Genomic DNA, 13,555 nt, shown 5'->3' with positions numbered 1-13,555 from the left:
TCACGCACTTTTAATCTTCTATCCTTCAACACCATATCGTGGATTATATTGATGATTTCGGGAGTACTTGCTTCTACGGGCCTTCCTGAACGTGGTTCGTCATTATTGATGTACGACCACGCTTAAATTCATTTACCCAGTTATAAACCGTTGCTAAGGCAGGGGCCGATGTGCCATGAACTGAGTCCAATTCATATTTTATCTCATATGGAGTTAAACCCTTTAAATAAAAATGTTTGATTACCGCTCTGAACTCGTTTTTTTTTCATTTTTCTTAACGAACAATTTTTTTTCAATTGGTTATAAAAACACGTAAACTCAGAAGATGTGGACTGTGACTGCACCATATATCTAGTCGGGAGTGGTGCTGACTGAAAACAGATGATTTAGAGCGATTCGCGCGCCATCTATTGGTCATTCTAAGGACTTATTGAACTACCCTCGTATCACTCTCCATAAGTGTGTTTTGTAGGATCCCAAAAAATCCCATAAGTGAATTGTTTTGCGAGTTTTTGGCCCTATATATGATTGTTTTTGGTTTTTTTGATACAATATATTTTTATACACAAAGTATTACTTTCAGTTTATCACTAAATGTTCAAATAAATTGTTTAAACACCTTATTATTGTTTATAGCAATTTTCTCTTAGAATAGAGTCACTAATTCGCGTATTTTCCTAACGTTTAAAATTTTTAATTCGAGCAAGCCAATAGTCAGCTAAATTTAACATAAATAATTGTGTAAAATATTTATTATTATTTTTAACAACATTATCTGAAAATAGTGCTAGAAACTTGCAGTTGTTTCTAAAATTTTTCATTTTTTCTCCACTTTTCAATTATAGTAAGGTAGTAAATAATTAAAGTTTATGAAAATAATTGTTTAAATAATTTTTATTATTTTCAACAATATTTCCTCAGATAAATGTTAGAAAATTGCAGATTTTTTGAAATATTTAACTTTTTTCACTTTTAACTTGGATCGGGGAAACAATTATTGTAATTTAACAAGCATAATTGTTTATACCAATAATTATTGCTTAAAACTATTTTATCTTATAGAATGTCTAGATAGTAGCGGTTTTACCTCAAATTTTTCACTTTTTTCATTTTTCAATTATAGTAAGGTAAATAATAATTCAAGTTAACAACCATAATTGTTTTAAATATTTATTATAATTTATAATAATATTTCTCTTTACATGATATCAGAAAGTTGCGTTTTTCCGAAATATTCAACTTTTTATCAACTTTCCACTTATAGCGAGGTAATAATTAATCAAATTTAACTAATATAATCATTAGAAAAATTTAATGTTCAATTTATCTTTTCTTAGAGTAGTGCTAAAAAGTTCCGTTTTTTTTTTTTTAATTTTAAGCTCTCCTTTGACTTTCTAGTTAGGAAATAATAACAAATATTGATATTAATATAACTTAAAAACAATTTTCGTAGACACTTTTTCAAGGAAAATTTACATTTTATACGATCCATATAGAAAATTTGAACAATATTTCAAATATATATTTTCTTTAAGAAAAATGTACATATTCGCAAAAAAAAAGAACTTTTTAAAAAACGATTCTATCTATTTTTTATTTATTTTTTATCGATATATAAAAAACTCTGATTAAGGTTTAAATTTTCAGAAAAAACTGCAATTTTCTAGCAATTATCTAAGAAAATGTAGCTATAAACAATAATAAATTGTTTAGACAATCATGTTTATTAACTGCCATTAATTAATAGTTTACGAAATGGAAAGTTGACAAAAAGTGGGAAATTTGATTTTAAAAACGGAACTTTCTAGCATTATTTAAAGCCATTATTATAAAAACAATCAAAAATTGTTTGAACAATTATTCTTCTTAACTTAAATTAATTATCGTCTCACTTGTATTGAAAAGTAGACAAAAAGTGAAATATTTGAGATAAAACAAGAACTTTGTAATATTATTATAAGAGACTATTGTTATATATCCTTATAAGTAGTTTAAACAATTATTTTTATTAAATTTAATTAATTATTGGATTGCTCTAAATAGACAGCTGAAGACAAGTGGAAAATTTTGAAAAAAATAGTGACGTTCTAATTTTTATTTTAGAAAAAATGGTTAAAAACAAAAAAAAAACATTGTTTAAATAATTTATGTGAGAAGTTTATTATCATTAGAAAGTATTGTTTTATGTATTAAAAACAATTTATCTTTAAAAAAATGGAAAACATCATAGTTAGCTTCAAAAACTGAAAAAACACCATTTTTTACTTATGGATTTTTTTTAACCCCTAAAACAGACTCATGGGGGTGATATTTTAAACATAATACATTTTTATTTTATTATTTATGATTCTAAATGAAGTGAACAAAAACGCCTTTTTGAAACCTCTAAATATCATTTTTTTTAACAACAAAAAAAAAACACTTTTATTGAGAATTGAAATAAATTTGGGTGCAATATGCATGAAAATTAACAAAAAAATTTCGAACGAATTTTCGAAACACCCTAATGTACAAACTATACAATTTTGCGCCTAGATGTATTTTTCAAAATATTTATTTTTAATTTTAATTTTTATAAATTAATAATTTATTTATATAATAGACTGTAATGTGCTTTAATCCAGGTCAGAGGAGGAGCACTGTTGTCCATTAAAGTGTATTTTGAAATTATCTAAGAAGTCCAGAAAATGTATCCAGGACAAACACGCTAAGCAACACATTTTAGGGATTCCTTAATGTTTGTTCTTCAAGCGAAAAGCTTGATTTTTAGGTATTTTTTCGATCAAAGGCACTTGCTAATTAACCAAATAAATTTTAAATTGCTTCACAACTAACGATCCAGTGGGCACAAAATTTGGCGACGTCTTTACGACATCTTTACGAGATCTTTAAGACAACTTTACGACATCCTATGTCCATGTCGTTTCAGTGTCTTTGCGATATCGTAAGAACATCGTCCGATTATACAACTTATTAACGATATCGTAAAGACACCTTAACGACATGGACATAGGATGTCGTAAAGTTGTCGTAAAGATGTCGTAAAGTTGTCTTAAGGACGTCGCCAAACTTTGTGCCCACTGGGGATTTGCTCTTAAAAATTGGATTTATTTTGCTTTTTTAAAAATAAGAGCTTTCTCTGAAACCTTAAAAAACAGACTTCACACTCTTTCCCCTGCTACCCCCTTTTTCCCATTTTCAAAATTTTTTTATTAACCTATTTTCAAGAAAATTCTCAGTTTTCTCGTTTCTTCGCCTAAATGCAATTTTTTCTTTAAAAGTTTCTTATTTTTAATTGCAAAGCTTACAATTATATATTTTGTTCAGAATTAATCTCTTTTTGATAAAAATTCTACTATTTGGAACATTGATGTTATTTTGTCTACCAGGGTGTAGTTTTCTGGTGTTAAATTTTTCCCCCTACTGTTCAAATAATTTTGTTGAGAAACGGGAAAAAATCGGTTTCAGCCCGGATTTGAACCTCGAACGCCACTTCTCACGAGTAGGTCGTTTAATCAATTATACCGCCGGTGTCACACCAGATCGTTTCTTTGTTTCTCCTATTTCGATAGGATCACAGTGGGCAAAAAGTTTGGCGATGTCTTTACGACATCGTTACGACATCGTTACGACATCGTTACGATATCTTTACGACATATTTACGACCACTTTACGACGTCCTATGTCAATGTCGTTAAGGAGTCTTTACGATATCGTAAATAAGTCATATGATCTGACGATGTATTTACGATATCGTAAAGAAACCGAAACGACATGGACACAGGATATCGTAAAGTTGTCGTAACGATGTCGTAACGATGTCATAAAGACGTCGCCAAATGTTGTGCCCACTGGAATGATGCGTGTTTGAATATTTGTAACTTGCGAAATCTGATTGATTAATCTATAATTAATTAACAATATTAGTTCATGAATTGAATAATCACTTAAATTTAATCATTTTCAAAGATGCAGACCAGCGTGATTCTCTAAAAATAGGAGAAACAAAGAAACGATCTGCTGTGGCCCCAGTGGCGTAATTAGTTAAACGTTTCACTCGTGAATAGTGGTGTTCCGGTTCGAATCCCGGCCGAAGCAGATTTTTTTCTCATTTTTCGACAAAATGATTTTAACAATAATAGACGAAATTAAAAATCAGAAATAAATTATACTATTTTGTTGAAAATTTAACTCTTTTGCTGAAAATTCGTTTTTGTGAATAGAAAATTCGTTCTATTGGTTTCACAATTCATTGTTGAGTGGAGAAGGCATAATTTTTATTAAAAATTCACATCGTTTCTTGAAAGTTAACCCTTTTTAATTGAAAGGTGTACTATTATATTTTTGGTTCTGAACTCGACTGTTTTGATGAAAAACTATATTATTTGGTTCTAAATTCAATTATTCGATTCAAAGTTGATCTATTTTGTTAAAAATGCATTTAATTGGTTAATGATTTTACTATTTGGTTGGAAATTCATATTTTCATTGAAAATCGAACTATTATTTTAAAAATTCTTCGCTTCATTGGTTAAAATTTGATTCTTTTTCGTTAAATTTTTTTTCTTGTTGGAAATGCGTCCCTTTTAATTAAAGGATCAATCATTTTGTTCTAAATTCAACTCTTAGGGTGATGATTAACTTTTTTGTTTTTCGAAAATTTAAATATTTGGTTAACAATTAATTTATTTTGGTAAAAATTCGTATTTTTGTTTGAAAATCCAACAACTTGGTATAATTTAAAACTATTTTATTAAGAATTAATTTCATTATTTAAAGATTAAACTATTTTTTTGTAATTTTGTTGTTTTTTTTTGTTTACTAAAAATTACTTTTTAAAATTAAAATTTAGTTTCTACATTTTTCATTTGGTTGAAAATTCATCTTAAATTCATTTTTTTATTTTGCAATTAATATTTGATGTCAAAAATGCACTTTTTTAATAACACCTCCTTTTGTTTAAAAAATTACTTTTTGGAGAATTTGTCTTTCAGGGTTAAAAATTCAATTATTTTCTAAAAAATTTGACTTTTTAGCTTGAAAACTCAACTTCTACCTATTTAATTAAGACATTATTTTGATGTTAAAAATCAACTACTTGCTTGAAAGTTAAACTACTTGCTTAAATTTTAATTTATTTGTTTGAGAATTAAAATATTTTAATCAAAATTAAGTTTTTTTAATTATAACTATTCTATAATTGGTTGAAAATTCAACAACTAAATTTTTGATTGAGGTATCATCTTTTTTTTTAAATTGTTTTTGTTGGTAAAGATTTAATTCTTTTGTTACAGATTAGTTTTTATGTTGTTTAAAAGCTATTTTTTTGAAACAAAAGTTCAACTATTCCATTTTTTGGTTAAAAATTGATCGGCTAAAGTTGAAGATTCGACTATTAGTTCAAAAATACGTCTTTTTATTAAAAATTTAACTAATTTTTTATCATTTTACTTTAAAATTCAACTGATTCGTTGAATATTCTTGTATTTTGTTAAAAATTTGTATTTTTTGTATGAAAAATAAAATTATTGGTTTAAAGCCGAACTGCATTGTTAAAAATTAATTTAATTGGTTAAAAATTGAACTGTTTTTATCAAAATTTGTTTTCTTTTTTAATGAAAATGTAACTATTCTATTTTTTATTCTATTAGTTTTATATTTTTATTTTATTCGTTAAAGATTTAACTATTTTGTTAAAAAATCTGTTTTTTGTTCGAAAATTAATCTTCTTGGTGTAAAATTAAAGTTCTTGGTTGAAATAAACATTTGGTTGGAAATAATCTTTTGAATCAAATGTTTTTTTTTGTTAAAAAATCCAACTTGCTGATTAAAAATTTATCGGATTTGACTGAGAATTTTGAAAATTTGCCTTTGTTTAGCTGAATGCAACTGTTTTATATTTGAAATTAAATGCTGTTTTGGCAGAAATTTCAACTAACTATTACTTTTCTAAGAATTTATCAATTTTATTTAAAAATTCAACTATTTTTTTTTTAATTAAAGTATTTAGTTTTAAATTCTTTTTATCAGTCAAAAATTAATCAGTTTGGTTTGAAATTCTTAATAAAAGTTCATCTTTTCTTTTGGTTCAAAATTTATCTTTTTACTTTGAAAATTCAACTGTTTTGTTTGATTTATAAGTTCAACTATTTGGCTGTAAATGGAACTTTTTCATAGATAATTAATTTTTTTATTTTTCAAAATCGAACTGTTTGGTTAACAATCGATCATTTCATTTAAATATTTAACTATTTGGTAAAAAATTCAACTACTTTCTTGAAAATTTAATTATTTTAATGGAAATTCAACTATTATCTTACAAATTTATCTTTTTTGGTAAAAAATTCAACTTTTTTTTTCAAAATCTTCTTTTTAACCTAAAAGATCCTCGTTTTTGGTAGACAAAAATTTATATTATTTTTTGGAAAAGTCGTCTCTTTTGTTTGAAAATTCCGCCTATTTTCGTAAAAAAAATCATCCTATTTCCCTTGTTTTGAAAGCATCTAGAGCTGTGAAGTCTGAAAAATTCTTTTGACAAATTAATTAATTTTGCTATTATTTAAACTTATTTATGACTTTCATAATTTTCCAAATAATAATTAATTAATTAATATTAGTAATAATTTAATTAAACATAAATTATTTATAAAATTTGTATTTTTAAATTTAACTATAATATTTAATAGAATTTATAATTGTTTACAATTAAAATTTATGTATATAAATACGTTTATTTAATTAATTATTTAATATTAATGAAATTATTTGTTTATAAAAAGTTTAACCGCTATTTCTGACACTTTTTTAAATTTATAATAAAAAATTAATCGATTAATCATTAATCAATTCATTGCTCACACACTTCTTACATTTCTAACTAAATAATTATTATGTTAAGGTGCTTCTTCTCGTTTATTAATAAATATTCTGCTATTAACAAATTTTTTATAGAATTCAGGAACATTCCGCCAGGCCGTTTTAGCCAACAATTTTTAAAAAATTATAGACTATGAAAATTCATCTTCTGTCTTCAAAATACTGATACTGATGTTGTAAAAATCACTTTTAGGACCATTTTTTTTATTTAATAACAAATTAAATAGTGTGTTTTACAAAATAATTTCTCAATTGTTACACTGCTCTAAAGATGCTCAAATTCAGTATAGGAGGGCTTAAATTAATGCTATACATTGTTAATTAATAATGTGTTAGAGTAAAAACAAAGAATTGTTTATAATGCTATAAACAAATAAATGAACGAATGTCATTTGTTACGTTTTTGCAGTAATTCGATTTTGAACTTTATAGTTTTTGTATAAAATATAAGCAAAATTGACGCAACATTACAATAAGTAAAAAAACTTATTTCTTGCAATTTTTTAAACAATCTTTATAAAACACTATGTAGTTTTACAATGTCTAAATAAACAGGCTTATTTTTCTCGTAAAATACACTAAAGGTGTCTGAAATTCCTCTCTTTTATCATATTTCGTAATTTGACAATAATTTTCATTTATTTAAACAATTATTATAAACAAATATCCATTTTTACCATTTTTCTATGAATAGGCTCAATTTTTTATACAGATTCGTTGAAAAGTGTCTTACCATCTACATTTTGTTATATTTTGTAAATTTACGGTAAATTTTAATTATTTCATTAATTGTTATAAACAAACACCTTACTTTTTTCCCATGAATATGATCAATTTTTTTACGAAATCAGTTCAGATTGTCTTGCCATTGACTCATTACTGTTATATTTTCCAAAATTACGAAAATTGTCAAATATTTGAACAATTTTGATAATTGAATTGCAATTTTTTATGGTGATTTCTTTTTATTTAAACAAACTGTTTAAATAATGAACAGTTACTTTTCTCTTCAAAAATGTGACCAAAAGAAGTCATTGGTAAGATATCTTTAGTCGAATCTGTATAAATCATGGATTCTATTCATGGAAGTATTTTCAAAATGGTCATTTGTTCATAATAATTGTTTAAATGAATTTTTTTTAAATGCAAAAATTAAAAACGTTGGTCATTCAAAAAACATTTTATTTTATTCTGGCCCAAAAATGAGCCTATTTTAAGAACTTAATGTTAATCACCAAACAATGACATTTATTCCTGAATTTGTTTATAACATTATCAAAAATTATTTCTGGATTCTCCAATACATTATAAATGTTATGTATACTATTAGTTATCAAACTGATTCAGCCCTTCTTTACTGAATTTGAGTGTCATTAAAAAAGTGGCACACTTGCAAATTTATTTTTAAAAAAGTATTTTTTCACCAAAATGAAAAAATGAAGGGGTCATCGTTTGCAAAATTAAAAAAAAAAACTTTTTTTGCTCCCTAAAACATAGCACCAAACACATTTTAAAAACTGCTGTATCGGTTGAGTGTGGAATCACAGTTCCTTACATTGACGAAAGGGAGAAGCACTGCTTTGGACTGAATTAAATAAAAAAATTACCGGCTTTAATCCTAACAAAATGTATAACAGAAATTATTATTTTCAAATTTGCTTTTCTATTGTCAATTTTTAAGTATTGACGAACCCATATTTGAATTTGATAGATGATGCTTTAATCTTACAAAGGGAGCGTCCATATGTTAGGGAATATAAATTACTTATTTAAACCATTTTGATAATTTAAGGATTATTTCTCACCGTATTGCTTTTGTTTATTCAAATCGTTAAAATAAAAAGCAGTTATCATTCATTCGATTATGAATGAGTACAATATTTAAAAAATTTGAATTCTTTAGACATTTTTTCTTTTGAGAACATTCTCTTTTACCCTTTTAGTTTTTTTTTTAATTTTTCCTGTTTCCAGGGAACATCTTATTTTTCTCACTTTGCCGCTTAAATTTTAAATTACTTGATAAAACCCAGTTGAAAAGTCCAAGTATTCTTGGTTCAAATTTAATTTGATTAAAATATTTATTAATATTTTTTTGGTTCGAAATTTATCTTACTTGATTAAAAATTCTACCATTTGTTTAAAAATGAATGATTTTGTTTAAAATGCGTTCATTTTCTGGAAGTCTTAATTTTTTGATCAAAAAATCTATTACTTCGTTCAAAGTTGAACTACTTTGTAAAAAATTAATTTTTTTGGTTAAAGATTCATCTCTTTGGTAGAAAACTTAACTATTTGGACAAAAATTCGTTTCTGTTTTGTTTAAAATTAATTTTATAACTAAAAATTGAACTATTCCATTATTTGTTGAAAATTTATCTTTTTTTATTTGAAAATTTTAATATTTGGTTAAAAAATTAATTATTTTGTTAAAATGCATTTATTCTGTGAAAGTCCTAATTTTCGGAACAAAAAATCAGCTACTTCGTTTAAAGTTGAACTACTTTCTAAAACATTAATTTTGTTAATTTAAGATTTATCTCTTTGGTTGGAAATTGAACTATTTTGATACAAAATTGTTTTTGTTTAGTTAAAAATTAATTTTTCAACTGAAAACTTAACTATTCCATTATTTGTTAAAAATTGATAGTTTTTTAGTTAAAAATTCAACTATATAGCTTAAAATTAGTCTTTTTTAGTTTAACGAACAAGTATTTGTTTAAAAATTTAATTATTTTGTTGATAGTCAATTCTTTTTATATAAAGTTAACAGTTTTAGTTAACAAATTAACTTTTTGATTGACAACTGATACTTTTCAGGTTGGAAATTCATTTATTTTGTTGAAAACTCGTGATTTTTGGGTAAAATTGAATTCAAATGTTCAAGATGAAATTTTTTGTTAAAAATCTCAATTTTTTGTTGAAAGATAAACTTTTTTGGTGAAAAATTAAACAATTCAGTTGAAAGTACAAATATTTATTTGAAAATGTAACTATTTTGTTAGAAAGTCGTTTGTTTTCTGTTAAAAATTAATTTTTTTAACTGAAATTTTTTATGATTAGTTGAATAAAATCATTAAAACATTTTCTATTCATCATAATAATTGTAATAATAACATTTTCATTTTAAAGGAAATTTTTTTGAACTATTCCATTTTTGGTTGAAAATACATATTTTTTGGTTGAAAATTTAAATATTTAATTGAAAATTCATTTTATTTTTAGTTAAGAATTAATTTTATTGTTGTTGATTAATTATCTTTCTGGTGAAAAATTTAATTATTTTGCTAAAAATAATGTTTCTCTTGTTTGAGAATTATTTTTTTCACTGAAAATGTATCTTCCATTTTCGGAAAATAATTGATATTTTAAATTGAAAATTGATCTTTTCCGGTTGAAAATACATGTATTTTGTAAAAAATTCGTCTTTATTGCAAAGAAATTAATCTTTTTGGTTGAAAATTAACCCTTTTTGTTTAAATTTTGGTTTCAACCAATTCGGTAAATAATTAAACTATTTGATTACAAAATAACTTTAATATATTGAAAATTTATGCTTTTGGTAAAAAATTATAAGACTTTTGTAGAAATTGTTAAAAATTTATTTTTTTATTTGAAAATGTAGCTATTCCATTCATGTATTTTGTTGAAAATTCGTTCATTTGGATAGAATATTAATATCTTGAGTTGGAAATTCATGATTTTGGTTAAGAATTGAACTACTTTGTTAATTTTTTTTTGAAAATAAGTTTTTTAAACTAAAAATTTAACGATTCCATTTTTGTTTCCAAATTTACCTTTTTAGTTAAAAATTCAATCGTTCGTTGAAAATTCAGCGGTCTTGATTTTCTTGTTAAAAATTCTTTTTATCTGGTTTAAAACACAACTGTTTTTCAAAATAATCGACTTTTTGTATTAAAATCTAACTATTTGGTTAAAAAATCTTTCTTTTGGGTAAAAAATTCATCTTGTTTGTTGCAAGTTCATTCATTAGTTTAAAAATTCAACTATTTTGTTCTAACTTCCTCCTTTTTCGTTGAATTAAACTGGTGAAAAATTCATTTTTGTTGTTATGGACATTTTTTTAACTGCAAATTTAACTGTTCCATCTTTGGTTTAAGACTGATCTTTTTTAGTTCAAAATTTAACTATTTCAACGAAATAGTTGAATTTTGAACATGAATAAAAAATTCATGTATTTTGTTGAAAATTTATCTTCTTATTAGAAAATTAATCTTCTTGGTCGAAAATTCATCTATTTGCAAAAAAATAAAATATTTTGTTGAAAGTGTATTCTTTTGTTTGAAATTTAATGTTTTTAATGTCATTTTTTTGGTCGAAAATTTAACTATTCACTTGAGAATTCTTCCTTTTGGATTGGCCTTTCTTTTGTTATGGTAGAAAGGTCACCTTTCTTAGTTGAAAATTTATTTCTCTTGATAAAAATAAATTTTTAAAAAATTATTTTTAGAGGGGCCATCAGCCCCATGAAGTTTAACACGCATTTCCCATAAGAAAAAAAGACGTTTTTGTACATCTTTTTCAGATTATTCAGTATTACCTCAATCGAGTTGAAATTATACATTTCTATTCGCAATTAGCCATAGAAAACGAATAAATATCGCTTTTTAAATATCAACAATATAAGCCTTTTTTATAGGGTCCCAAAAAACCTCCATTAGTGAAAAAAAAGGTTTTTGCGAGTTTTTGGCTCTAATTATGATTTTTTTGCAGTTTTTTATAATTCAAATTGTTTTTTGGACATAAAGACCATTTTATACTAAAAAATAGATGATCGCATAAATTGGTTAAACAATTTATTATTATTTTTAGTAATTTTCTCATAGAATAGAGTTAGGAACACACGGTTTTTTCACAAATTTCCACTTGTTATCCAATTTTCGATTAGAGGGAAGTGATATTTCACCCTTGTTAATAAGAGTGATTTTTTAAACAATTTATTATTATTGTTAATAATATTCTCTTATAAAAATGCTACAAAATTGCAGTCTAAAAAAAATCACTTTTAGTTCAATTTTTAATTAAGAAAGTTATGCAATTTATTAAAGTCAAGAACATTAATTGTTCAAACAATTTATTATTATTAATAATATTATATCCGAATAATGCTAGACAGATCCCGTTTTTTCTGAGATTCCTGGATTTTTGTCCGATTTTCAATAGGAGTGAAGTAATATTGAATTCAAGTTAACAAAAAGAATTGTTTAAACAATGTATTATTATTGTTAATAATATTGTCTTTGCTTAATTGATAGAATGTTGCGGTTTTTTCTGAAATTTTCAACCGTTTGTCTATGTTTCATTAGGCGTGACTTAATAATTAATTAGATTTAGCAAAAATAATTGTTTACAAAAATTATTATTGTTAGTGATTATCTTCATCTATAGCAATGTCTGATACTTGCGGTTTTTTTTTGTAATTTTTACCTTTATGTCCTTTTTCACTTAGTGGCATAATAATTAATGAAAGTTAACAAAAAAGTTGTTTGAACAATTTAGTATTATTTGTAACTATCTTTTCTTAGATAAGTGCTAAAAAGATGTAGTTTTTAAGTAAAATCTTTAACTTTGCTTGGCCTGCTTAGTTATTAACAATTAATAAATAAAAACGACAAAAAATCTTTATTTTTAATAATTTCTTTCTTTCTTTGTGGAAAAGAGTGAAAATTATTTACTTAAAACAACAATACTCAGTAAAAAATCATTTTTGTTGTGGTTGACTTATTATTTCTTCATAAATAAAAAGGCGATTCAAAGTTAAAGATTTAAAAATAAAGCACCACTTTCTAGCACTTATCTTAGAAAAGATACTTACAAACCATATTAAATTATTTAAACATCTTTTTTGTTAGTTTTTATTAATTATTGCCTCTCTAATTAAAAAAAGGACAGAAAGGTAAAAATTTCCGAAAAACCGCAATAATCAGGTATTGATATAGATCAAGATAATGATAATCAATAATAATTTTTTTTTTTAATTATTTTTGCAAAATTCAATTGATTATCCAGTTACACCTAATGAAAAATTGAGAGATAGTTGAAAATTTGAGAAGAATCTGCAACATTCTATCAATTAAGCAAAGAGAATATTATTAACAATTATAATAAATTGTTTAAACAATTCCTTTTGTTAACTTGATATTATTCTTATCTCACTCTTATTGAAAATTGGACAAAAAGCCAAAAATTTCAGAAATAACCGCATTTTTCTAGTATTATTAAAATATAATATTATTATTAACAATAATAATGAAGTGTTGGAACAATTAATTTTCTTAGCTCTAATTAATTACTTAACTTATATTGATTAAAAATTTGAATAAAAGTAAATTTTTTTAAACTTCAATCTTGTAGCATTTTTCTAACAGAATATTATTAACAATAATAATAAATTGTTTAAGCAATCACTCTTGTAAACATTCATGAACTATCACTTTCCTCTAATTGAAAATTGGACAAGTGAAAAATTTCTGAAAAAACTGCGGATGTGCCAAAAACAATTTTCATTTTAAAAAATCGCAAAAAAGTTATAATTAGCGCTAAAAGCTCGCAAAACTAATTTTTTCACTTATGGGGGTTTTTAGGACCTTATAAAACAGACTTATTGTGTTGATATTTGAAAAATGATATTTTATTATATAATATAAAATATAAAATAATA

At 24.2% G+C, this 13,555-nt stretch overlaps 1 protein-coding gene across 7 annotated transcripts in view; it reads left to right on the top strand.

Annotated features, from left to right (window-relative positions):
* The window catches only part of LOC117175649 (cytosolic carboxypeptidase 4-like), a 328,784-nt gene that overhangs the window by 312,916 nt on the left and 2,313 nt on the right, over positions 1-13,555 (top strand). For 6 of the 7 annotated variants that reach the window (XM_033365360.1, XM_033365361.1, XM_033365357.1 and 3 more), the window contains one exon: positions 2,625-2,770. The exons of the other annotated variant lie outside the window; for it this stretch is intronic. In XM_033365360.1, coding sequence (XP_033221251.1) covers positions 2,625-2,736 — 112 coding nt within the window. In that variant the 3' untranslated portion in view covers positions 2,737-2,770. The remainder of the gene's footprint in view (positions 1-2,624; positions 2,771-13,555) is intronic. 7 annotated transcript variants of the gene reach the window in all.

This window comes from Belonocnema kinseyi, chromosome 6 (assembly GCF_010883055.1).
Source record: "Belonocnema kinseyi isolate 2016_QV_RU_SX_M_011 chromosome 6, B_treatae_v1, whole genome shotgun sequence".
Lineage (NCBI taxonomy): Eukaryota > Metazoa > Arthropoda > Insecta > Hymenoptera > Cynipidae > Belonocnema > Belonocnema kinseyi.
The sequence above is the reverse complement of the archived record's forward strand: the minus strand, read 5'-3'. Positions and strand labels throughout refer to the sequence as shown.